The following is a 27436-nucleotide window of genomic DNA, read 5'->3' as shown; positions in this document are numbered from 1 at the left end:
ATAATGAACTTATTGTATTTATGCTATTTATAATTTTTAACATTTTAACACACACTCATCACCTAATTTCCATCATGCTACAGGGGTCGACAACCTTTAACACGCAAAGACCCATTTGGACCCAGTTTCCACGGAAAATAAAACACTGGGAGCCGCAAATACTTTTTGACATCTAAAATGAAGATAACAAAGTATATAATTATAATAATAATGCAACAGAATAATGTAGGTTTTATTTTCACGGACATGCCTTCTACACGTGGCAGATAAATATGGCAAAAGTAAGTTAAGTGCATAAAAAATACAACTCACCAAACCGCTGCATCAGTGGGAGTCCTGCACTTGTGTCTTTGGGATGAGGTGGACCCATCGAGGAGTGATGAGAGACAATGACACCCACAGTGTGATTATGTCTAGTCTGCTCCACAGTTTCTTTCAAAAAAGGTTTATCTTTTAATCCCAGGTACTTAGTCTCCATGTGCCAAAGCAGTTTTGAAGGTTTCATTGCCTCATTTGTTTTTTCCGCATATTACGCAGAGCGGACTCTGCGTGTGAGAGTCACCTGTGGCGACAAACCCATATTTAAGTAGGACTCCTGGTGTTGTCTCTTAAATTTATCTTCCTTTTTCTTGGAGGTCGTAGGCTCCTCTTCTGGCTCCTCAGTTGGCCTTTCCCCCTTTGTTAAAAAGCTCTCCAAAGACTTTTGTTTTGGCTCATTTTCATTCGCTTGTGGCTCTACTTTTGGGTGACATGTCTGATGTGTTTTACGTGATACGTCATTGCGGAGACAAGAGCAGATCTATCACAGATATAATAAACTTGTTACTACATTAAATAGATTTCTGTGGCGATTTCAGGATTTTCATTATACATCTACAGACAAGCTTTTTAGCGCGTCATGAGGGACGGGAGAAAGTTACGTCCTCCTGATCCTCCAGCTCCTGCGCACAGCGTCTGAAAATCAGGGCTGTGTCTTTACGCAGGACTGTGAGCTGGGTCTGTGAGGCGTGAGCAGTGTTCAAACAGCTCATTTAAATTGGGCAGGTACTTCGATGGACACATCAAAGGGTGCTTTTGTTGAATTGGGCCAACGTCTGGAGACGCTCGCAGTCCGCTAATCATATGAGTCGGGTGCGTGTTTTGACCTCCGCTGAACCCCTGAGACTGACTCACCGAACCCCTAGGGTTCGATCGAACCCAGGTTAAGAACCACTGCTGTAGTTCATGTCCTTATTTATATTTAGAGCCAATTTTGTTTTGTTTTTTTAGCTTATATCGTGAAGTTATCATGCACAACTGGAAACTGGATTTCAGCATTGAAACTGGCAACCTAAATGAGAGACTCGTATGAGGCTCATTCTGCTTTCTGATTGGACATTTGTTTTGAGAACCAAACCCCAAGTTATAACATAAACAACTCTTACATACAGTTCAATTCTTTAAGGATGCCAAGCGATCAAATCTGTGTGAAAATATAATGTGTTTAGTTTATATTATAATTTTTTTTTTTAATTTATTTTAATTAAACATAGTTGTAGTTGGGAAGTGCAGTGTGAACATGTCCTTTCAGCTGCGTTTCATTCTCTTTGTGTCTTTGTGTCTTTGTGAGGAACAAAACAACCCACACTGTAGCAGATAAGATACAGATTCTCTATGAGCTCAGACCAGTGCCCTTCAGCTCACAGTCAGCACAGATCATCCACATTTAACTAGAAACAGACTGTTTAAAATAATACATTTTGAGTTATCTTAATAACTTTAATATATACAGCCTCTGCACATGCTCACTCTGCAGCACAAAACACTCATGTCAGTGTCTTTTATTTCAGTATTCACTGGAACCTTCCTGCTCACATTATAGTGAAATACTTCCATTGTTCACTGCTGTACAGTGACTTGCAAAAGTATTCATCCCCCTGGAACTTTTTCAAATGTTGTCAAGTCACAACCACAGATTTAAGATAGCATGTTATGTGAAAAAGTAATGTAGAAAGAAAATTATACATAATTTCCAGATTAAAAAAAAAACAAAAACTGAAAAGTGCAAAAGGATTCAGCCACCCTAAATCAATACTTTGTGGATCTGCTTTTTGCTGCAATTACTGCAAATCTTTTGGGGTATGTCTCCACCAGCTTTCCACACCTACAGACTGATATTTTTGCCCATTTTTCCTGGCAAAACAGTTCAAGCTCTGTCAGATTTGATGATTTGATTTTTCTTCCAAGATTGCCCTGTATTTATCTCCATCCATCTTCCCATCGACTCTGACCAGCCTCCCTGTTCCAGCTGAAGAAAAGCCCCCACAGCATGATGCTGCTACCACCGTGTTTGATTGTGGGGATGGTGTGTTCAGAGTGATATGCAGTGTTAGTTTTCCTCCACACGTAGCGTTTTGCTTTTAGGCCAAAAGGTTTGATTTCGGTCTCATCAGACCAGAGCACCTTCTGCCAAATGTTTCCTGTGTCCTCCAAATGACGTCTAGTGAACTGTAATGAGACTTTTTATGGATGGTTTTCAACAATAACTTTTTTCTTGCCACTCGTCCATAAAGACCAGATTTGTGTAGTGCACAACTAATAGTTGTCCTGTGAACAGATTCCCCCACCTGAGCTGTGGATCTCTGCAGCTCTTCCAGAGTCACCATGAGCCCCCTGGCTGCATCTCTGATGAGTGCTCTTCTTGTTCATTCTGTAAGTTTTGGTTGATGGCCATGTCTGGGTAGGTTTGCAGTTGTGCCACACTCTTTCCATTTCTGGATGATAGATTGAACAGTGCTCCTTGAGATGTTCAACGCTTGGGAAATCTTTTTAGATCCAAGCCCCACTTTAAACTTCACCACAACTTTTTCTCTGGCCTGTTTGGTGTTCTCCTTTGACTTCATTTTGTGGTTCATTCCCCAACACTCTTAACAAACTTCTGTGGCCTTCGCAGCACAGCTGCATTTATACTGAGACAAGATTACACACAGGTGGACTCTTTTCAGTCATTAGGTCAACATTCAATCTTTCCAAAATCATTAGGAAACTTCTAAAAGCAATTGGTTGCATTCAAGAAAAAGGGGGCTGAACACTTTTTTATGCTGCACTTTTAAGTTTTTTATTTTTTTTAAACTTTGGAAATCTAGTCAAATATTTGCTTTCACTTCACACTTGTGTGCCATTTTGTGTTGCTCATTCACATAAAATGCTAAGAAAATGTATTTAAATTTGTGGTTGTGATGTGACAATATGTGAAAAAGTTCCAGGGGGATGAATACTTTTGCAAGCCCTTGTATATGTTTGTGCAGGTTACATCCCTGCTCCAGTTCAATCTGGGGAAAAAAATTATAGTGAAAGTTTGTGTTAGTTGACCCATTGCTCTGTTCCATTTAAGAAAGTTATCTGTTGGTCGCATTTATTTAGTGCTGCTCTACCTCTAATGGGCACTCAAAGAGCTTTACATAAAGAAGACATTCCACCCATACACACACATTCATACATCAGATGGGTTAATTGTTTTGCCCAAGGACACAATAGTATTCACCTGTTTAAGCTGTGATCAAACCTCCAAACTGTCGGTCAATAGGTCTGACTCTCTACCAACTAGATAATTAATCTATGTCACTGTGATTATATATATATATATATATATATATATATATACACACACACACACACACTCACCTACCTATTCCTATTATTAGGAACTCCTGTTCAATTTCTCCTTAATGCAATTATCTAATCAACCAATCACATGGCAGTTGCTTCAATGCATTTAGGGGTGTGGTCTTGGTCAAGACAATCTCCTGAACTCCAAACTGAATGTCAGAATGGGAAAGAAAGGTGATTTAAGCAATTTTGAGCGTGGCATGGTTGTTGGTGCCAGATGGGCCGGTCTATTTCACAGTCTGCTCAGTTACTGGGATTTTCATGCACAACCATTTCTAGGGTTTACAAAGAATGGTGTGAAAAGGGAAAAACATCCAGTATGCGGCAGTCCTGTGGGCGAAAATGCCTTATTGATGCTAGAGGTCAGAGGAGAATGGGCCGAGTGATTCAAGCTGATAGAAGAGCAACGTTGACTGAAATAACCACTCGTTACAACCAAGGAAAGCAGCATAGCATTTGTGAAGCCACAACATGCACAACCTTGAGGCGGATGGGCTACAACAGCAGAAGACCCCACCGGGTACCACTCATCTCCGCTACAATTTGCACGAGCTCTCCAAAATTGGACAGTTGAAGACTGGAAAAATGTTGCCTGGTCTGATGAGTCTCGATTTCTGTTGAGACATTCAAATGGTAGAGTCAGAATTTGGCGTAAACAGAATGAGAAAATGGATCCATCATGCCTTCTTACCACTGTGCAGGCTGGTGGTGGTGGTGTAATGGTGTGTGGGATGTTTTCTTGGCACACTTTAGGTCCCTTAGTGCCAATTGGGCATCGTTTAAATGCCACGGGCTACCTGAACATTGTTTCTGACCATGTCCATCCCTTCATGACCACCATGTACCCATCCTCTGATGGCTACTTCCAGCAGGATAATGCACCATGTCATAAAGCTCGAATCATTTCAAATTGGTTTCTTCAACATGACAATGAGTTCACTGTACTACAATGGCCCCCGCATTCACCAGATCTCAACCCGATAGAGCATCTTTGGGATGTGGTGGAACGGGAGCTTCGTGCCCTGGATGTGCATCCCACAAATCTCCATCAACTGCAAGATGCTATCCTATCAATATGGGCCAAGATTTCTAAAGAATGCTTTCAGCACCTTGTTGAATCAATGCCAGGTAGAATTAAGGCAGTTCTGAAGGCGAAAGGGGGTCAAACACCATATTAGTATGGTGTTCCTAATAATCCTTCAGGTGAGTGCATATATAGCAAGAAAGGCATTTTAATAGAATAAAACACTTTAAATGAGTGTCCTCACCGTATCACAACACAGTGGAAAAGCTATACTGCAAGTTTAGATACAGTTATATTTCTATTTCTTCATATAATTTATAATAATGTTATACCAAATGTAACAGTGTTTTGTTTGAGTGTCACAGAAGGTAAGGTAGCTTGCTAAATGTCTGTGTCCCCAGTTTCCGCTCTTTGCCCTTTGTGTATCTGTGTGACCCCTGACCTTTGCCCTTTGTGACCTCGCAGACACTGAAGCTGTCCAGTCGGGTGTTGGACAAAATCAGCACAGGTCAGCTGGTCAGCCTCATGTCGGCACATCTCAACAAACTCGACGAGGTAAGAACCAATCACAACCCACATAATCTGACACCACACCTGTTCATGCTCTTCATAGTGAAGGTATTAAGACTACATTTCATCACGGCTCACCCATAATTACTGATTAAAACTGATTTTAAAATTTACATAAAATTCCAAATTACACACCTCCATGTGGGTGTAGAGTCCGTGCCTCAAGTAGAGGAGTTCAAGTATCTCAGGGTCTTGTTCACGAGTGAGGGATGGAAGGAGTGTGAGATTGACAGGCGGATCGGTGCTGTATTGAACCGTTGTGGTAAAGAAGGAGCTGACTCGAAAGGCAAAGCTCTTGATTCACTGGTCAGTCTATGTTCCTACCCTCACCTATGGCCATGAGTGTTGGATGATGACTGAAAGGACAAGATCGCAGATTCAAGCCGTCAAAATGAGCTTCCGCTGCATGGTGGCTGGGCTCTCACTTAGAGATAGGATGCGGAGCTCAGTCACACGGGAGGAGCTCGGAGTAGAGACGCTGCTTCTCCACTCTGAGATGAGCCAGCTGAGGTGGCTCAGGCATCTATTCTGAATGCCTCCTGGACACCTCCCTGGAGAGGTGTTCCGGGCACGTCCCACCACGAGGAAACCGTGGGGCAGACCCAGCACACACTGGAGAGACTACCAGAAGAATACCACACACTTGCTTTATGGGACATGTACAGTGTTGCTGTATGTTACATTTTTATTATTTGACAGAAATATTGGTATTTTAATTCAACAACATAATAACATTTTTATTAGTTTTAGTTGACGAAAATCAATGTAATTTTAGGTTTTTAGTTTTTATAGTCATTACTTATATTATATATACTACTATGCTCATTACTTATATATTATAATTTGTTTTAGTTTTTTAGTCAGCAAATACAAGATATTACCAAAAAAGTAAAAATCAAACAAAACTAGTCAGGACTAGTCCAGCTGTCAGAGACTGTTTCACATATAATATGCTACTTTTTTAGCCATAGGTGATCCAAAGTGAAGAAATCGTGTGGCACCAGTAGTGCTTCTTACCCAGGAGTGTCTGAAACTTTTAATTGTTTTAAAATGAAACAAATATGATGCAGAGGGCTGTAGACTTGTCAGTTTTGCCAAGCCACCATTAATCACGCATGGAATCTTTTGTACGGTCTGTCTCACACCTAAATGTTTGTGATTGAGGTTATAATTGTATAGGATTATTACGTTTGGGTCAGTTCACACAGAAGCCTCAAGATACATTTGATCCCTGAGCCAAAGTGCTTGTCCATGTTTTTAAAAGTGCATACACCTTCAACAGACTTGCTGATGATTTCAAAATGCCCTCACATGGGATCAATGTGTTAGCGTTGATGTTTCAATTTCTCTGTTTAGATGAAGAGAAACAGTCCGTGTTCTTTGTGCGATGAAAAAGACTGGCCCCTCCTTTCCCCTACATTTTTTTCAGTAATAAAACAAAAACATTGAAACTATTGCAGAGTAAGGATGGGTCATATGCTGAAAAATGTATGTCATGATTTTGATTGTATTTCCATTGATGTTTTCGTAGTATCGCTATATTTCCTGGAAGCAGTAACTGATATAATCTACTTCTTCAGAATGTTCACACTTCACTGCGACTGGTAAAATCCACCTGTCACTCACTCTGAGTATTGCCAAGGCTGACCAGTAGGAGTAGTGGGTGTCGAAAAAGTGTCCTTGTTTAAGCATAGAGCCTCCTTCAAGATAAAAATGTGTGCATTACGATATGACAGGTGCAGATCAACACAGAAATTAAATCACAATAAAATTGTATTCTCACCAAATCATCCAACCTTATTACCACAGGCCCAAAACATCTTGTTCAAACTCTTTAACCTTGTAGTAGAAGTTACATACTTGTAGTAAAATAACTGTCCAAAGTACTTCCTGCATAAATGTTTGTTGCTGTGCAGTAATTGATCTTTTCCACATGTTTTCTTACAGCTCAGACTGAAGCTGGAGGGTACACTTGTACAGATTTGAGTCTTTCAGCCTGAGCCTGGTTTGATGATTTTTATACCAGTGGGTTTATTTTCTGTGTTTCTGAGCCCTGGAGTGCTCAGAGAGACTGTGGGTGTGTGGTAGTGCAGGGGGTACAGGATAAAACAAGGGAAATGTGAATAAAACACTTTAAAAGACAGAGATAAGAAACACTTTGTACAGACGCAAAGGATTAAGAGACTAGATTTGATCCTGAAAGTCTAGATAGAGCGACCTCACTGCATCTCAGGATGTTTTTAAGGTAAGCAGTTGAATGTAAGGAGTTCAAGTGACATCACCTTCACGTCTTGGCTAGTATTTATTCAGTTAGGGGTGTTTTACTGTTCTACAATACCTTGAAATACCATGTGTTCTTATTGTAAGTTCTCATCGAACTGAGAATGATCAGTTTGATGCCATAGTGTGGAACATTTCAAGGAAAACAAGAACATCTTCATGGAAACAAGCAGGTGGCAAGCTCTAAAAAAGAAATTCTGCATATAGAGCATGTATAACTTGATTGTGAAGTAATATTGGTGGCCATAGCAAAAATAAGTATTTGCTAGCATAGCCACCAATACAATGTGCATGTTGCTCTGCATAACTGTGTTGGAAAAGAAAAATTGCATCTTGATTTAGTGTTAGCTTTTTTAGCTTTATTAGCATCTTTAGCTTCTTTAGCATCTTTAGCTTGCAGAGCTGGTGTGGTTGTGAAGCCCAGTGCCAGGTCTCAGGGGGCTGTAGAATGTGGGGACATGGTGTCATCAGCTCAGAGACAATTATCACCAAAACGACATTCACTTCAACAGAAATGATTCTCCCTCATGTTGAAAAGCGCCATCTCTCTCATCTCATTTCAGTATTAAATTATTTGATAGACCAATTTGATGAAAATGAGCAAAGGTGCAGGCTAACACTTCATGAGAGGAAATAAGCAGCACTGGACTGAATGTTCTGTACACTCTACTCTTTGTGTACAAATTCTAAGCACTAAACCAGTCTTACAACACTGTCTTCACTGTAAATACTACCAGCCAAGTAGATACATTCTAATAGGACAGTTTCAATTGGATAGAAATTGGACTTGCTATACTTGCTGAGGATTAAATTGCCACCTTTCTTTTTTGACAAATGTTTTGATAATCAAAAATGTGAGGGAGGTCAGGGTGTAAAGGTCATCTTCGTCACATGTGTCACCTGACGTCAGCCATAGTGTTTGGCTCCAGTCAAATGAAACTCATCAAGGCTAGGAGTTAGCCGGCTAATCTACCTCCCCCACTTCTGGTTTGGCAGGGGGCAGGTGCTTAGCAAAAGGTTTGATTGACAGCTATCATGGCTCATTGGTAACGCTAGTGGGAGCATTGCTTGATTTAGGGATACAATTGTGAAAAACAGGATCATGTAGAGTGTAGGACTCGCTTTGTGCCCTGCTCACTTGGACATAGCGCATTAGCTATGTAAATAAAGTCTTTGTTCTGAACGGAGCATCAGAGTGACACACCTGACTACGGCATATGAAAAATAAACTATTATAAATTAACTATTAAACTATTGTATAGTATGCTATTATTGATGTCTGTATTATGTTTAATGTATCCAGTTTGACACAGAAATCTGACAAATCTTCCCTTTTGTTTTTAGAGTTTAGGTTTGGCTCATTTCGTGTGGATCACGCCGCTCCAGTGCATCCTGTGTGTGGGACTGATCTGGGAGCTCATTGAGGTGAATGGCTTCTGTGCTCTGGCAGCTCTCACTCTGTTAGGCATCATCCAGGCCTGGCTCTCCCAGAAGATGGGCCCTCATCGGTAAGAACTGTTCGCTCCTGTCTGCTCCTATCTGCACCTGTCTGCTTTTCTGGTTCTGCTCCTCTGGTTCTGCTCCTCTGGTATTTGTGTCCAGTTGTTTTTTCATGCTTTATTGTAATCTGATTTTGTGCTCAGGGTCACTGGGGGTCATAAGATATCCGAATGTACAGCATGAAACACAAATTCCTCCAAAATTTAAAGTAAAAGCAGTGCCTTCTTGTATTATTGTTTCATTTAATTTAGAAGCACGGTATGTCCCAACCTGTGCAGCAGAGCTATAGGGGGAATAGTTTACACAGGCAGTCAAAGACTTTCCGGTTTGTTCCTCAGTTTCCAGATGCCACAGCTCTGCTAATGTAGTTAATGTAGTATATGTAATATGTAAGTCTGTGTACATCATCAAGCTCACATTATCATCCTTACACTGCACACCTCTATTTTTATTTTTACCAATTCGTTTTGCACCTTTTACTAAAAATAGACTGATATATCATTTTGCCAATGTATCGTTTGGCTTATATTTCGTTTGGCCAACATTTGGACTATTTAGCGTATCGGCTTTAAATCTCCAACACAGGCCGATATTTTGTTTTGCTCAATCTAATGCCTAAAAAATACAGATAAAGCTTTATATTAACACTTAAATATGAAGAGATGGAGACATGACTACACAGCTCTTATAGGTTTGTGATAAAAAAATGGGCTTGGGGGGAGTTTGTAGTAAATTTAAATTACATTATATGTGGAATCAAAAACGGGCCAAAATATCATCAGAGCTTATTGTCCATCTATTGCTCTGAATTCTAAATGATCAGCACCAGCCATGAATACACTCAATATTAAAAAAAATCCAATCTTCAAAACCACAATTATCTTGTAGAAAATTTGTAAATTTTGTTGTTTCTCCAATTGACTTGTTGTCCACTGACTTGTGTCTTCTTTATGTTTTTGATCATCAAATGCACAGAAGCGGAGATTCAGATTAATTACCCACAGGGATAAATACAGTTATCTGAATCTGAATACATTTACTGCCCATCTCTCTTCTGAATTAATAATTATAATATACATGTGAATATTTTGTGCTGTTTCCCAGGGTGAAGCGGGCTGGTCTGATAAACAGGCGTCTGGCTCTGACGTCTGAAATCGTGGAGAACATTCACTCGGTCAAAGCATACGGCTGGGAGGACATCATGGAGACCATCATCAAGAACATCAGACAGTGAGCAACACAACTACCCTAAAAAATATAATCACTCATCAGAAATATCAGATAGAGGAACATTTATATAGGACAACACTAGAACTGGACCATAAATAAATTGTACCAAATAAAGATGTTTTGTTCACTGCATCCTAGAATTTGATGTCATAATTTCAGTTAGAAGAAAATAAGAAAATCAATTTTTCCCTTTCTGTTTATGCCTCACAATCCTGTTTCCGATTGAACAATGCCACTTTCATACTTCAGCTTAGTTCACTTGTGCTTATAAAGTAGAAGTTTAACTTTTTGCCATTTTCATCTGAAAAGGCTGAGTAGGTCCCATTATCTTAACCATAAAGTAAGTCAAAACATCTGCATTTTGAAAAAGACAAATTCTTTGACAGCATTCTGACCTTTGCTCCAGCTCAAATTTTAACTCTAGTTTAGAAAGTTATGACGTCGCATTGGGATAGGACATGATCTTGTGTTTTCAAAATGGAACAAAACGTCTTGAATGTGCAATATTATATTTTTCAACTGGAACCAAATAGGTAGTAATTAGATTGCAGAAGACGCTAATTTTAATTTGGAGTAAAACCGAGACGTTTACTGGAAATAATAAGAAACATGTGACACAGTAATTATGCTATAATCTCGTCCTGTTCTTCTCAACCCAATCTTGTATCTTGTCTCATCTAATGGAATTTGCTTCTCATCCCTCGCCTATTGTCACATAATAATAAATTAAGACCATAAACACGTGATCTGGCTCAGGTTTATTCTCTTGTATCTGTGATGTGGCTCTTATGACTCAGTGTTATGACTGATACATCTGTGTTAAACCTGTTTGAATCACAGAGCAGTGCCACAGTCAGATTCTAGTGCAATAGTCCCACTACAGAACATCAGGCAGATGTGTGAGGGAGACAAGAAATCGAAGAACTGTTATTCATGAAAAGGAAAGATGTTCAAAAGTGTCTTTTTTATTCGTTTTTCTGCTAAAATCAGCAAAATCAACGATTGACTTTAATAAATACCATAAATAACAATAGCAATAAAGCTGCACCAAGTAACTTTTCTGGTGTGAAAAAGCCAATACATCTCCATAGAGACACGCAGGTGACATCACCAAGTCAAGCAACAGTATAAATAAATTTTTTTCAAGATATGTTTTCAGCAATAAAACCACTTGTAATTTAAAAAATGCCAGACTGATCATTTCAATGTTTAACTTGTAACTTGTTCTAAGGAAGCAATAACATCTCCATAGAGACAAGCAGGTGACGAACCTCAAACCTGAAAAGTTGCACTTTAAAGGGCAATTATTTTAAATCATATATTGTTAAGGCTGCATTCTGTGACAGTAAACAATAGCTAAAATGTTAATGTAGAACTCAGGATGGGTTAGTCTTTTAAACCGGTTGTAAAATCTGATTTAATTTCCATAACTCCACATTGTATTGTTCTTCCTGCAGAGATGAGGTGACGCTGACGAGGAAGATTGGCTCTCTGCGATATTTTTATAGTGCCGCATACTTCTTCTCCGCCATTTTAGTCATTGTGTCGGCAATTGTCCCACACGCACTCAGTAAGGGCATCATTCTGAGGAGAATCTTCACTACCGCCTCCTACTGTATGGTCCTGAGAATGACACTCACGCGACAGTTACCCGGCTCTATCCAAATGTGGTACGACACATTGGCTCTCGTCAAGAAGATAGAGGTATGGAGCTTCAGATATGTCATTTGTTTTATTCACTCTGGTTCAATGAATCCTGTTAGAAAGCCTGCTCCCTCTGAGCGTGTAATTTTTTATTTCCCAGGATTGTTACATCACAGGTAAAAGTTCAGATGTCTCCTACGCTGTTTTAAATCCATAAATCAAAATCTGAGTATTTATGCCGTTCATTATATACTGCATGTTTCTGTTAGCGTATCAAAAATGTTTTTAACCTTAGTTGTTGGAATTTTTTTCAAAGTAATTCCTTCAGCTGCCACTAACCCCAGTATAGGGGAGCAACTATATGAGTATGGTCTCTGTTGTCTGAAATTTCATGTTTTAGAACTGAAAAAAATCTTCAAAGGCCAAAAACCTATTCATTAAATTTATTCTTTAAAAACAAATCATATAAACATGCACATTTAAAAAATCCCTGCTTTTGTCTTCCCAGGAGTTCCTAATGAAGGAGGAGTACAGGGTTTTGGAGTATAATCTAACCACCACAGAACTGGAGCTGGTCAATGTCTCAGCCTCATGGGATGAGGTCAGTTACTTCTTCTACACATGAGTACAGGAGATTACAGCAGAGTAGGGCTAAGGTGAGGTTTTAATGCAAGCTCTAGGCTGAAACACAGAACCCACCAACTCCTCTGATTGGTCAACCTCTGTCCTGCTCTGAATGAGTGACAGGTGAATTTAACCAATCACAGTGAAGTGTGAACAGATGATTTTATTTACCTCTTACAATATAATTTTACTAGTTGTACATGAAGTGTGATAACATTGAAATTGTGAACTAGTTTCAAGAAAATTGCGGATAAAATTTTTTGATCATATAGCCCATCATTCAGCATATTACTACTAGTATTCAAATACTTCTAGTATCACTTCTCTAGTTACTCTGTTATTACTACTTCTACATCTAAGTGTGCGTTCACTCTTGTCCTACTTTGGTCCTAGTTTGAGCCCAGTTTATTCCTTATATAGACTTATTTGGCCCTATTCTAGTCCTAGTCTAGTACTGGCCTATTCGTATTTCTAGTCGTATTCTAGTCCAGGTTTCGTTTGTGAGTATGAATGCACCCTTAGACCCTTTACAAAAAGCCCTCATATATGTCCTCCGGGTGCTGCCCCTGGTGCTTTTGGTGGCATTAGTATGACATCTTTTTCAATAGTTTTTTCTATTTATTTATTTTATTTCATCCTAGATAAAGTTGTACCTAGAAACAACAGTGATTTGTATCTATTTTGCCATGGGAACAATATTATAAAAATCACAAGCACTTATTGTAAAATTCACCATTTAACCAACCAACCAACCAACCACAAAACTCAAAAAGCTCCTCTCTCAGTCACTTCTCAGCCTTGGTTTAACACAGGTATTTTAATCTTATCTGTTTGGACACGTACAAACCTCTCACTCAGAGCACCGTACACCGTGAGAACTCTGCTCTCTCTTCCACTCTCCATAATTAATCAGCCCACAGTTCAGTGTCTTCTGTTGGGAACCACTGCCTATTCAATTCTAAGATAATTCCCGCAAACTCTCCCTGAAACACATTTGGACGTGAGTTGGGGAAGAGGGGGGGTCTCTTTGTTTTGTTTCTCCGACAGCAGATACGTCACCTAAGTCTCTCAAGCAAAGAATGCTGTGTTGCAAAGTCAATGGAAAGCCACCAGTGAAGTTGCAGTTAGATCTATAAGGTAGTGAGCAGACAGTAAGACAGGTCTTAAATGAGGCTTTTGTGAGTTGAAAATGAGACAAATGACTGGAATTAGACAAAGGAGGTGCTGGTGTAGACTGGTGTAAACAAGTGTAATGGGAGAATAGGATCACTGGACGTAAACGAATTAAAAATGGTGTCAAGACAAGAAAGAAGAGAATGTTGTTGTGAAGCGAAAGATTAAAATTCTTTAAAGAGCAAAATTTACTTTCTGGAGCCTTCTACGATGTTATAAAATTGTTCCCATATCAAAAACATGCCAGAAGTCTCTCCCTAGCACTATTCAAACCCTCCTTTTGGTTAGCAGTATGATTCTGTCCAGTGTTCAGCCTACAAGCCTACATCACCCATGTTCTCACACGACAATTTTCTAACAATATACAAATGCATGATACAAAACAATACACTACAACTTCACAAACTTGATGTTATGTGCAGTAGTTTATTTTCATCAGGTAACATGTTTTTTTCTAAACAAAAAAAAAATCGATATACATTTTCCACCCAATAGAATGTTTGAAATCTACGAATGTTGAACCATCCTGCTGCTGTATTTATTCCACCACAACATCTGCAGTTTAGCTAGAGACATTTGACCTGCCCACATCTCAGTTAAATACTATAGCGATATAAGAGGATGGGAGGGCATCTGACACACAATAATGGTGGAGGATGGGAGGGTATCTGACACAGGGATATTGCTAAATTTCAGATGACATCACAACAATCTATATGCTAATATTATTTAAAACAGATGGGGAAAGCCAAAATGTATATTGCTAAAATGTTTTCTTCCTTTTTTGAATAGGTCTAGTCACTAATAGAAATGATCAGGTTCAACATTTGTGATTGTACCTTTTGGATATTTTATGCGAAAGTGCAATGTCCCCAATGATCTTGCCCCCATCTGAGAGTATGACATCATGACATTTTAGAATGAGAGAGAATCTAACACACAGGGAGATAGAAGAACAGGACGGTGTCTGACACACATTAATAGCCTGCTTGACTGTCCTTGTGCAGGGCATTGGAGAGCTTTTTGAGAAGATCCAACAGGAGAACAAGTCCAGACCTCCACACTCAGACCCAGGAATGTTCTTCACTAACCTGTATGTGACCCCAGTGTTGCGTAACATCAGCCTCTACCTGGAGAAGGGGCATATGCTGGCTGTGGCCGGGTCCACTGGCTCTGGGAAGGTAAGACTAAGACTAAAACCAGGTCTAAAAAGCAGGTGTACAGGGACAGGAGTACTCAGCTGCACCCTTCTCCAGATCTGAGCCAGGATAATTATGTGAACATATGTATTAAATAAATAACTGAGGTGTGAGATGTCACTGAAATTACTTAAAGGTCCTGTATTTGATGTATGTATGTGTTTAAGCAAAATTTGTCTTGCCCCATTACAGATATGTTGTATAAAGAACTCTTGAGGTCAAAATAAGTCCACTGTGTGTTAGCTACATCTAATTATAAAGCATTTTATTGTCCAATAACCAAGAAGTGCATATTTGCATGCTAGTTATTGTTAGCTTTACCGTCTTGGCAAAACTCCGCTCTTGTTTCCGAGAGTTGTGTAAAGTGCCGGTAAAGCTGAATAATTAGGATTCTTGGAATGCATAAGGTAATAACTTTGGAATTTGAATGGTCAAAAGTCCTCTAAAAAAAGGAGGTTATGCAGATGTTATCACAACATTATGAACAGACTTTGGATCAGACACAATTAAAGTGAACCTTTCTCTCCTTAAATAACATGTTTGAGTCTGTGTGTGGATCAGATTCATTGTTTTGGGGCAAGTTGAAGTGTCTTTATCTCCCCCTATTGTTAGCAAACAGGATAGCTTAGCTTTGCACAGTCACAGCAACAACAGAGAATCTACTTTCAATTTCTGCTGTATAAAGATCATTTGAGCTAAATAAAAAAATTAGCTCCATGTACAAAAATTAGGCCAAATAAAAGCAAAGAAACGCATTTGTCTGTTAGGCTGCTCATAGTTTTGCCTTAGTGCCACTCAGTCAAGATGTTGAGGAGCATTTTTCAAATAAAATGATGTCCATGCATAGCCTCTGTTATAAACAGGAAGCTGAACCTCATGAAGGGTGAATAGTGTTTTGTCATCCGCTTTGACTCTTAAATAAAGGTTAATTTAATGTATAGAAAGTGGTTCATTCTTATTTTAACCTTTATGCTGGAAAATAAGTTGAAAGATGTGGCCTAGTAAAAATACAGATGTTTAGGGGATAAGAACCAGTTTGTAACAGTTCAACAATGGGCAGGTGCGGGGGGCAGGTGCTGTTGTTCGGGCTGAGTTTCCTTAGGTTGTATCTTGTCCCATTTTAGGTCAACGTTTCACAAGTTCTGGTTTAGATCTAGTTCATTCTTGTTGATTATCTGGTTCAGTTCTGGTTTGGTCCAGACCGGGTTCAGTCCTGATTTAGGCCCTGGCTTAGTGCTGGTTAAGCCCCAGTTTACCCCCTTTCTCTTTTCAGAGCTCGTTGCTGATGATGATCCTGGGTGAGCTGGTGCCCTCCGAGGGTAAGATCCGGCACAGCGGTCGGATCTCCTTTTCTCCGCAGACTTCCTGGATCATGCCCGGGACCATCAGGGACAACATCCTGTTTGGACTCACCTACGACGAGTACCGCTACACCTCCGTCATCAAGGCCTGTCAGCTCGAGGAGGTATGGGCTAATTAACTCTTTACATAAATACATTGTTTTCTTTTTTTCTTTATAAATAGTAGTTTTTGCAAGAACTCCTGGGCAGGTGTAGTCTTGTGAGTGCAGTTTGGGTCAGATACAGAGAGAGATGTAATAGTTTAGAGTGTTTGCCACGTGGCCTTATATTTGTGTAATCCCTGAGTTGTTCATAGTTCCATAGTGGTCCATGGGTGTATACTAGCCTATGTGGTCTTATACTTGTTCTGATACAGCTCAGACCAACCCTAGCACAGTTCTGAAATAGTCACATTAATAAATTAGTCTCACATGTTTGTTTTATGCACACAGTTTGCCACAGTTGCCCTCTCTGACTGCTGATAGTTTGCATCCTTTTTACTCAAGTCTCGTGTTTCTCATAAAAGTGCGTGTTGAGAGACAGCCCCTTTGTCTGAAACCGGAGCCTCATCCTATACAGCAGAACACAACTTCATTTTCTCAAAACACAACTGGGAATCTGAGGTGTAAAGATAGACAGGATGGACAGGGTTCATGAGGCACGGGTTAAATTTAGATGAACTTTCAATTAACTGATTGGACTTAGTAAGTTATTAATATTTAAGTGTGTAATACTTAATTTTTAGTGAGTTAATTAGCTAGTTCATTTTACTAGTTAATTTTAAACTATATGCAGTGATTCAAATTTATTCCTCTTACTTTATGCTTAATCTGAGCAACCTAATTATCCACTGCAATGAGTTTAGAGGCGCTTTTCACAACGTTCAGAAACCAGGGCAGAGTTTGGCCAAAACGATAAAGCTACAACTAGCATGCTAACAAGCACTTCCTGATTATCAGACAATAGAACATTTTATAATTAGATGCAGTCAACACAACTTATTTTGATCTCAAGTGCTGCTTGTATAACATATCTGTACTGTAAAAAGAAGTGCACTAAGTGAGCGTTTGGCTCCAGTCAAATGAAGGTCATGGAGACCAACAGTTATATCTGTGAATTTGGAGTAGATGGCCATATTTAGAATTTCGACTGGGAGTGTCATAGCAACCAAAGAGCCAATCTGGAGTGAAGCTGCTGAAGGCAACGCCCCTTCACTCCCGCACCACTGGTTTGGCTGGGGGCGGGTGCTTAGCAATGCTGTCAATCAAATCTGTTGCTAACGCTAGCGGGGGTGACCTCAGGGAAAGAAGGCAGCTGATTTGTCTCTTATTAATGTTCATATTTTGAGTTACAGACACAATAGCAAAATAAAAATACCACAATCATGTACAACAGGTTAATACGAATATTCTAAGACCAAAATGATGAGCCTGACAGCCAAAGAAGTCACCTTATGTTAGTGTAATCTTCAGTAGTTGTACATTTATGTTTTCATGTCTTTGTTCCTGACCCATATACCGCAGTATTGACCTCAGACCTGTATGAGGGAAATGAGTGTTGTGAGAACAAACAGAGTAACGCTTCTCCTGTCCAACATGAAAACAACAGCTTCAAATTATGAGCCAAATATCATCAGTTTAATGTAGGGCACAGGCTCAACCACTTAACAAAGTTTGTACCTAAATTGAAAGAAATGAATGTTTTGGACAAGATTTGTGTTGAAACATGGTAGGACAAGAAAGAAATATATTATCATGTATCTCAACTTTTATAATTCAAATGGCATGAATGAAAACATAATAAACTGAATGAGGAACAGGGGAAGTAGTAGTAGCAGTAGTACTAGCAGCAGCAGTAGCAGCAGTAGCAGCAGTAGTATTAGTGGTATTAGTATTAGTTTTACAGCCTTGTAGTATACCCTCCTGCTCTTTTATGCGGTGTGCGTTCAGACAGGGAGCTCGGTGGTCTCTTTTGTTCTGTACAGACTGGAGCATGTGTCTGTGCTATTTATAGACCTTTAAACTGTGTGTTGTGCTTCTCAGACTGCAGACAACAGCAGCAGGTACGGGCCCTATATACGTGTGTGCTCATCTAATGATATAGTACATGTGTTTCTGTTCTTCCTTGTTATATGTGTGGCCTTTACAATAATATGATAACTTTTTCTGTGCCATGCCTGACACTTTAAAGTGTACCTTTCTGGTGGATTCAGTAAATGTGTCTGGGTTAGTGCCATCTCTGTTGAAGCTTAGTTGTTTTGTGTCGTATTTTATTTCATCGGTGTGCATGCACATTTGTATTACAAACAAAAAATACTGGAAAGAGGGGATATTATGCAAAATCAACTTTTTGGAGCTTTCTACCATGTTATAATGTTGTTCCTCATCAAAACATGCCTGAAGAGGTTTTATATGTTATTCATGTATGTTTGAGTAATTTCCGGGCCCTATTCAAACCCTCCTTACGGTTAGCTGTAAGATTCTGTTTCCATGCTTCGCCCACAAGCATATAACATCCATGCTCCCACACAATAATCTTTCCTAAAAGCATGATAAAAACAACGATACATCACAACTTCATAAACCTGATGAAATGTGCAGTTGTTTCATTAGCAGACAGCATGCCGATTGTGCTGTGATAGTGCTCTGAAGGAGAAGAGATAGGGTGGGACTCGAAACAGAAACTTAACATGTTAATATGTTGTTTTCGGAGATCTGTTTTCGGAGATATTTAGATCACATTGAAATGTGATCTAAATATGTTATACGTCAGAAGTTAATACGCCACAGTGTAATTCTCCCTCTTTAATTTTAAAGTTCTGTATTATCTTCAGTGATTATCAGGATATTTAAATACAATTATGAAAAAGTAAGAGTGATGACAGTAGCATTTTAAACCCTAACCTCATAACTTTTTTTTCCCCAGGACTTTGCTGAGTTCCCGGAGAAGGACAAGACTCACCTTGTGGAGGGCGGGGTCACTCTGAGTGGGGGTCAAAGGGCAAGGGTCGGTTTGGCCAGGTACTTCCTGTTTAATCCTTCTGTTGTCTGTCCTCACTGCAGTTATTTTGAAGCTTTATTAAAAACAGGAACGCACAAGGAACGCTTTGTGTGTGTTACTGGAATAATCCCAGGTCCAAACGCACTAATACACAAAGATATGAGTTAAAGACGAAGTGGCTTTGAAGACTTTTAAAGAAAAGATCATAATTAACTTCAGATTAAGTGAACCTCTATGATTAACTCAGACTAAAGATTTTGACCTTGACTAGTCATACCTTCATTAAGTAAAGTGTGCAAGAAAGGTTTCGATATTTTTCTAATTATGACTTGGTTTGGTGGGATAGTGCCTGTGGTAAATATTTATCATAGTTTTACATTAGTTAAGTGGCAGTTTCAGGAGAAAAAGTTAAGAATAAAAGTACAAAAATACAGGAAGTAGCTCTGAGTTTGAAAACAGAATAGCTCTACTTATGTCATCATGACAGAAAAGGAAGGCATTTTCTGGCCGTTTAAACCTTCATTTAACAAAATAAAGGTGTTGTCATGCAATTGTGTAATTGTAGAACAACAAACAAACTAAACAACAAAACACCAAGTTGTTATATTATATTTTCTGTTTTAGTCCTGCTGTAGTCTTTCCTTTCTCTTTGTTTAACCCTAAGTCTTTATTTTGGTCCTGGTTTGATACGAGTTTAATCCCTTTGAGGATTAATGAGTAAAAATCTGCTCCAATTTTATCAGCTCCTCTGACAGTTTTATCGACCCAACTCAAATGATCTTCTTCGTTTATATGTAAAAAATATTTATGGACGTGTTTGCAATAGTTTTAAAAGCTTTCTCATGTCAAAAGATCTACTGATTTTCTGTGGCACCTAAGTTTTGCACAACTAAATACTTCCTCTTTTATTTAAGGCCATGTCAACCATAACACATAGATAAAAAATGTGGGCTCCTAACTCTGCAGATGTTGTGTTGTGGTTGGATAAATATAGCAGAATAATGAGCTTTTCATATTGGATATTTCTTAAAGCAGATCTATTCTGCAAAATAGACTTTTCAGAGCTTTTGACCATGTTCTAGTTGTTTCCTCTTCTCATTTACCTTCTCAGAGTTGTTTTTGGAGTGAGTTGTGCATGTTTGAGTAATCTTTAATTGCTTATTTTCATGACGCCATCAATCTCTGCAATCTCCACCACTAGCATATGCCCACTGTAACGCACTTATTTCGTTCTTCAATTTTATTTTACTGCACATAGGATTCAGCAGCGTTGCATAGTCATTTTGGTACAACTGGAAAAAAAATTTGCTACTCACTAGTGTGATGTGCAGCTATCCATAAGGGGGCCATGTTTTGATGACATTTATGGCCACTTCAGCTCCCATTGGGCACCACAGTTTTCTAATACAGAAAGCAACACACTTGTTTCTTTTATTAAGTTGCTTTAGATTAATTTTACGATTTAAAATGTGAAAATGATAACATAATAATCATAATAATGGATACAAGTACAGTGGTCTTTAAGAAAATATAATTTACAGAATACTAGTTCCTGCTCCATTTGACAGGCGAGACATCAGCTGTTAGACCCCACTGCAACTCATCTGTTTTTATTTTATTCAAGTGTCTTGATGTTAAATTCTATCTTTCTTATTCTCACCACACTTTGTCTGACACGACCTGAATCCATTTTCTCCATGTATATGAATGTGTGAATGTATTTCTGACTGAGCCTGTCTGTTTCAGAGCCGTCTATAAGGACGCAGACCTGTACCTGCTGGACGCTCCCTTCACTCACCTCGACATCGTCACCGAGAAGGAAATCTTTGAGAAGTATGTTTGCTGAACAGAACATACTACTGCTTACCTCATTTACTTTCAGTTTATGGAGTCTGAAAGAGCCAACAATATGCTATTTGGGCTTTTAATAACCACATTGTTATGTATCCAGAGCAAAAATATACCTAGTAAAATATACCTAGTGTTTTATTTCCTACATGCACTCTAGCCCCTAACCCCTCATTCACTATATTTAACAGACTATATAGTGACCTCATTCAGGGAGCCATTTGGACACTCAATACTTTCTCACATTTGGCATTTGGTAGGCCTCATAATAATTACTATATCCACTTGTCATTCATATGTGTGTGTGTGTGTGTGTGTGTGTGTGTGTGTGTGTGTGTGTGTGTGTGTGTGTGTATATATATATATATATATATATATATATATATATATATATATATATATATATATATATATATATATGTTAATCAAATCCAACTGACATGTTTTTATTAGAGATGTATTGTTTTGCAGATATATTGGAACAATATTTGTGCTTTTTTGTGTATTTGTTATTGGCCTTAAATCTCATGCCTGGGCTGATATTTCGTTTGGGCTCACCTAGTGCTTGCATAAACCTTTATTTTAACACTTTAGTCTGACGGTGGCATTCACAAAGTGAGATTGCACAGCTCCATTATAGGGTAGTAGTAAAAACAGGGTTGTGGATATCTAAAAATGATTTCTATTGAGATTATTTTCCTTATAATTTAATTATGCAGGAGCAGTAAAATGTATCAATAATATTTATGTTAGTAGTCATTTCATATCATATATTTTGGGGAAAAATTATCCAAACCTGCTCTATGTATTGGTCCAAAAATATCAGCAGAGCTCATTGGCCATCGGCTGCTTTGGATTCACAACAGTCGATATCGGCATCGGCCATGAAAAACCCATATCGGTTGATCTCTAGTTTTTATGTATGTTTATTCTTGAATCATGCAATGTATTGTGGTCTATACTGACTGGCAAACTTTACCAAAATGCATCTTGAAAAGTAGGAGTGCACTACTTTTTCACCCACTGGACATTTGGACGTGACTAAAGGTGACCCTTGTTCAGTGCCCTATGTGGAGGCTGATCTGGAAAATAGAAGTTAGTTTACCGTAAGCAGACTTAGTTTTATTTTTTTACAATGTTTCACTGTGTCACAGATGCAGGCAAAACGCTTTGTGCCAGGATTTTATATACATCTTTTATAATAACTACATACATTTGTATATTTTATATTACAGGAAATACAATCCCAATTCCAATGAAGTTGGGACGCTGTGTAAAACTAAAAAAAGAAACAGAATACAATGATTTGCAAATCTTTTCAACCTATATTGAACTGAATACTACAAAAACATGATATTTAATGTTCAAACTGATAAACTTTGTTGTTTTTATGCAGATATTTCAATTTGATATCGGCAACACGTTCCAATAAAGCTGGGACAGGGGCAACAAAAGAATGGGAAAGTTGAGGAATGTTTAAAATACATCTGTTTGGAACAGTCCACAGGTGAACAGGTTAATTGGAAACAGGTGAGTGTCATGATTGGGTATAAAAGGAGCATCCCCGAAGGGCTCAGTCATTCACAAGCAAGAACAATGTTTCTCAACATACAATTGCAAGAAATTTAGGGATTTCATCATCTACAGTCCATAATATTATCAAAGGTTTCAGAGAATCTGGAGGAATCTCTGCACGTGAGCAGCAAGGCCCAAAACCAACATTTAATGCCCGTGACCTTCGACCCCTCACGTGGTACTGTATTAAACACAGACATGAATGTGTAAAGGATATTACCACATGTGCTCAGAAACCATTGTCAGTTAACACAGTTTGTTGCTGCATCTCCAAGTGCAAGTTAAAACTGTACCAGGCAAAGAGAAAGCCAAATATCAACAACACCCAGAAACGCCACGGGCTTTTCTGGGCCCGAGCTCACCTGAGATGGACTGACGCAAAGTGGAAAAGTGTGCTGTGGTCTGACGAGTCCACATTTCAAATTGTTGGAAATTATGGACATCGTGTCCTGCGAGCCAAAGAGAAAAAGGACCATACAGATTTTTATCATCTTAAAGTTCAAAAGCATCTGTGATGGTCTGGGGGTGTGTTCGTGGCCATGGCATGTGTAGGCACCATTAATACTGAAAGGTACATACAGGTTTTGGAGCAACATATGCTGCCATCCAAACGTCTTTTTCAGGGACATCCCTGCTTATTTCAGCAAGACAATGCCAAGCCACATTCTGCATGTGTTACAACAGCGTGGCTTCGAGGTAAAAGAGTGCGGGTACTAGACTGGCCTGCCTGCAGTCCAGACCTGTCTCACACTGAAAATGTGTGGCACAAAATACGACAATGGAGACCCCGGACTACTGAGCAACTGAAGTTGTACGTTCAGCAAGAATGGGAAAGGATTCCTCCTGCAAAGCTTCAACAATTAGTGTCCTCAGTTCCAAACACTTATTGATTGATGTTAAAAGGAAAGGTGATGTAGCACAGTGGTAAACATGCCCTTGTCCCAGCTTTATTGGAAGTGTTGCAGGCATCAAATTGAAAATTAGTGAATATTTGCATAAAAACAATAATGTTTATCAGTTTGAACATTAAATATTATGTCTTTGTAGTTTATTCAGTTCAATATAGGTTGAAAAGGATTTGCAAATCATTGTATTCTGTATTTTTTTTAAAGTTTAAACAGTGTCCCAACTTCATTGGAATAGGGGTTGTACACAGGCTAATGTGTCCAAAGTATTTAAAAAAGTTGTTGTTGTACTGTCCCTTTAAGGGCAGGTGGTGAAACATTGTCCTCTAGTGGGCGCATGTCATATTGTGATTTGTTGTTTGTAAAGGAAGTTGATGTAGCAGCCATGTTCTTTCTGCTAGCTACGAGCTGCAGTTTGTGTTAAAAAGTGCTTAAATATCTTCTCCAGGGTTTAAGGGAGTGTATGCCTGTAAGTTTATAGACTGTTAATGTGATTTCTGTTTGATCCTATGCATATGCTAATTAGATTGCGTTTGTTTCTATCTATGCTAATTGATACTCGCTATGTTAGCGGCCTTACATTGTTATTCATGGTCATTACCAGTTTGAGTGGCTAGCCACTGCTAACCTATGCTGCCATTTGTTAGTCGTATTTGTATGTGTCATTTGTTTCCTGTATACAGAGACTTATTATCTGTTTTGCAAAGTAAAGAAGGTAAAGCACTTGGAGCAATGAAACAATAAACATGACCTAAGTCAGGCATGCCCAAACTGTGGCCCGGGGGCAAAATCTTGGCCCTCAAGCTTCCAGTTGAATTTGACCATATTACCTGAAAATCTACTTTAACAAGGCCATATCAAATATTTAATGTGTCCCCCTGAGGATGTAAACATGAATGTCTAATTGTTCTTGTACTGAACTTGTAATAATAACACAGATTTGAAGTATTCACTGTATTGACGACGAGTTTATGGCCCTCAGCTTTGTTTGTGTTTTTATATGTGGCCCTCAATAAGAAAAATTTGGATACGCCTGACCTAAGTCATTCAACGTTGTATTCATTTCAAGTCTGTTTGCTATCTGCCAAACTACACAGTCGTGTAGAGAGGGCAGAATATTATATTGTTTTATAATGAGACTTGAGACTCTGTCACATTTGAAGTACAGTGTACAAGTGAATAATACACTATAGTTGAATAAGGCCCTGTACCCTGTTTATTTCCATGTATTTGAGCAAAATCTCTTCTCTTCTTGCCCCAGTACAGATGTATTGTATAAGCAGCTCTTGGGGTCAAAATAAATGAATGAATGAATGAATGCAATTGTTTTTTGGCCTTGCACCAATGATCTCATTTAATACTTTCCAGAAACCTTTAATATTGTTTTTGTTGCTGTCAAGCAAAGTCCTATAGTAGTTTTTCTTACATTTCCTCATTATATCTGTTAATTTATTTTTATACTTTTTGTATCTAATTTCAGATTCCTTGGTTTTAGTCTTAATGAATTAATGAATGATAAATCAGCAACATGCTGTCTGAATCTAATTAAGTTTTTATTGTCAGATAATCAGGAAGTGCATTGTTAGCATGCTAGTTGTTTGCTTTATCGTGATGGGAAAACTTTGCTCTAATTTATGATAGTTCTGCTCTAATTTATGGTGAATAATTAAGATGTTCTGAATGCATAAGGTAAGCGAGGAATACCTTTGGACCACTGCAAACCATTTACAATGAACTAGTTTAGTTTTTTTTAAGACAGTAAAAATCAGGTACAGCTCAGCTTTTAATAAGATCTTTTGTATGTTTTCCTGTGTTCCAGATGTGTGTGTAAGCTCATGGCCTCTAAGACTCGCATTGTGGTCACGTCTAAACTGGACCATTTGAAACGCGCTGATAAGATCCTGCTCCTTCACAACGGAGACTGTTACTTCTACGGCACCTTCTCCGAGCTCCAAGCCAAGCGTCCAGACTTCAGCGCTCTGCTCCTCGGGCTGGAAGCTTACGATAACATCAACGCGGAAAGACGAAGCTCCATCCTCACCGAAACATTACGGAGAGTGTCCATAGACGAGACAGCAGGATTCCGAGGCCCAGAAAACCTGCGGCAATCTTTCCGGCAAAATCATAACCCAATAATCTCTAATCAAATGCAAAACGGAGGGGAGAGTCATCCGGAAAAACGTAAACAATCTTTAATTTTAAACCCACTAGCTGCAGCACGGAAGTTTTCAATACTCAGCGGGAGTAACCAGCCCAATCCCCAAAATACGCCCATGGAAGATGGCATCCGAGACTTGAACGAGAGGAGGTTTTCTGTAGTACCCGAGGATGACCAGGTGGAGGAAGTGTTGCCGCGTTCTAACATGTTTCATCACGGTTTTCACCATCTGAATGGGCAGAGGAGGCAGTCGGTTTTGGCGTTCATCACGAACGCGCAGGGACAGGAGAGGAGGGAACAGGTGCAGTCATCTTTTAGGAAGAAGTTATCCATAACTCCACAGTGCGATCTGGCCTCGGAGTTGGATATATATGCGAGGAGGCTGTCCAAAGATAGTGTGTACGACATCAGTGAAGACGTGGACGAGCAGGACATGGAGGTGAGAGGAGCTAGAAAAATAAAGACAAAGAGAAACTGTCTCTGAGGGGAGCTGGTGAAACATAAACCACTGGGATTATAAATTTACTCAAAATCTGAACTTCATTTGGTTGTCTAGATTTTACTACTGTGAAAGCAAGAGTAATGGGCTCTAACGGGCTAAAACCAAGAATAAACCAGGACAAAATCAGATCTAAACCAAGGCCAAACAAGGACTAAACCAGGACATTACCAGGATTTAACCAAAACTAAACTAATGACTAAACCAATGATTAAACCAGTTCTCAACTAGGACTAAAGACAGACAAAAACAATGACTAAAGCAGACTTAACCTGGACTAAACCAAGGATTTGGCCAGGATTAAATTAGGTCTAAACCTGGTTTAAACTCGAACTGTACCAGGACCAAACCAATTCTTAACCTGGATTAACTATACCAGGATTTAATCTGGGCTAAATTAGGAGTAAACCTGATCTAAATGTGAGCACACGCAAGTGACCATTACTTTAACCATTAACTTTTTGTTATCTTTTTGCCTTGTATGCTTCTTTGTCCTGCTTTGATCTTGTACTGTACTGACTGTATGCTGTATAACTGCTGTATTTGTTTGACAGCAAGCGTTTGCAGATGAGAACGAGACTGTATTTGAGACAACATCATGGAGCACTTACCTCAGATATGTCACCACCAACAGGAGCCTGGTCTATGTGATGGGCTTCATCTTCCTCATCTTCATCATCGAGGTGCAGATACAATTTTACACCAAACAATAGTTAGATCGATAAATTGATCACTTGATTCTTATGGTAAAACAATGAAACTGAAATTTAACTTTAACTTTCTGAACAGGTGGCTGGGTCTGTCATTGGCATTTACCTCATCACTGAGTAAGTAGCAGTTTCACTGTTTTGACTTGTGCTTTGCTTTTTTTAAAAAGTTTTTTTTAGCATTGTCCGCAGTTTTTACTGTGGTAATGGGCAAGGAAAATATGGATTACAATATCAGTCAGCCAAACTAAAACTCCTCAGTTTTATAAAAAAAAAAAAAAAATCATATCACTGTTTAGAGTCTACTTTTAATAAGTAGAACCAACAGTGGAATGTTACTGGATTTAAACGTTCGTAGCAGATTTCTGAGTTTGAAGTAAAGATTAGAAAAAAAGGAAAGAAAATTTTAGGAAGTTGCATGGCTCATCAGTACATATCACTGATGAGCCTAAGCTTGTGCAGGAGGTTGAAAGGTACTGCAAGTTATAGTTGGGCTCACCTCCACACACAGC

The 27436-nt window shown here is 38.9% G+C and overlaps 1 protein-coding gene across 1 annotated transcript in view; it reads left to right on the top strand.

Moving 5' to 3' along the window:
- cftr (CF transmembrane conductance regulator) overlaps positions 1-27436 on the top strand; it is a 57644-nt gene that overhangs the window by 12739 nt on the left and 17469 nt on the right. The window contains exons 5-16 of the mRNA XM_033968096.2: positions 5138-5227; positions 8867-9030; positions 10127-10252; positions 11710-11956; positions 12405-12497; positions 14701-14874; positions 16166-16357; positions 19158-19252; positions 20979-21065; positions 25380-26157; positions 26772-26900; positions 27007-27044. Of these exons, the coding sequence (XP_033823987.1) occupies positions 5138-5227; positions 8867-9030; positions 10127-10252; positions 11710-11956; positions 12405-12497; positions 14701-14874; positions 16166-16357; positions 19158-19252; positions 20979-21065; positions 25380-26157; positions 26772-26900; positions 27007-27044 (2213 nt within the window). The remainder of the gene's footprint in view (positions 1-5137; positions 5228-8866; positions 9031-10126; positions 10253-11709; positions 11957-12404; positions 12498-14700; positions 14875-16165; positions 16358-19157; positions 19253-20978; positions 21066-25379; positions 26158-26771; positions 26901-27006; positions 27045-27436) is intronic.

The sequence above is a fragment of the Periophthalmus magnuspinnatus genome, chromosome 6 (assembly GCF_009829125.3).
Source record: "Periophthalmus magnuspinnatus isolate fPerMag1 chromosome 6, fPerMag1.2.pri, whole genome shotgun sequence".
In the NCBI taxonomy this organism is placed as follows: Eukaryota; Metazoa; Chordata; class Actinopteri; order Gobiiformes; family Gobiidae; genus Periophthalmus; species Periophthalmus magnuspinnatus.
Note: the sequence above shows the minus strand (reverse complement) of the source record. Positions and strands in the feature narration are given on the sequence as shown.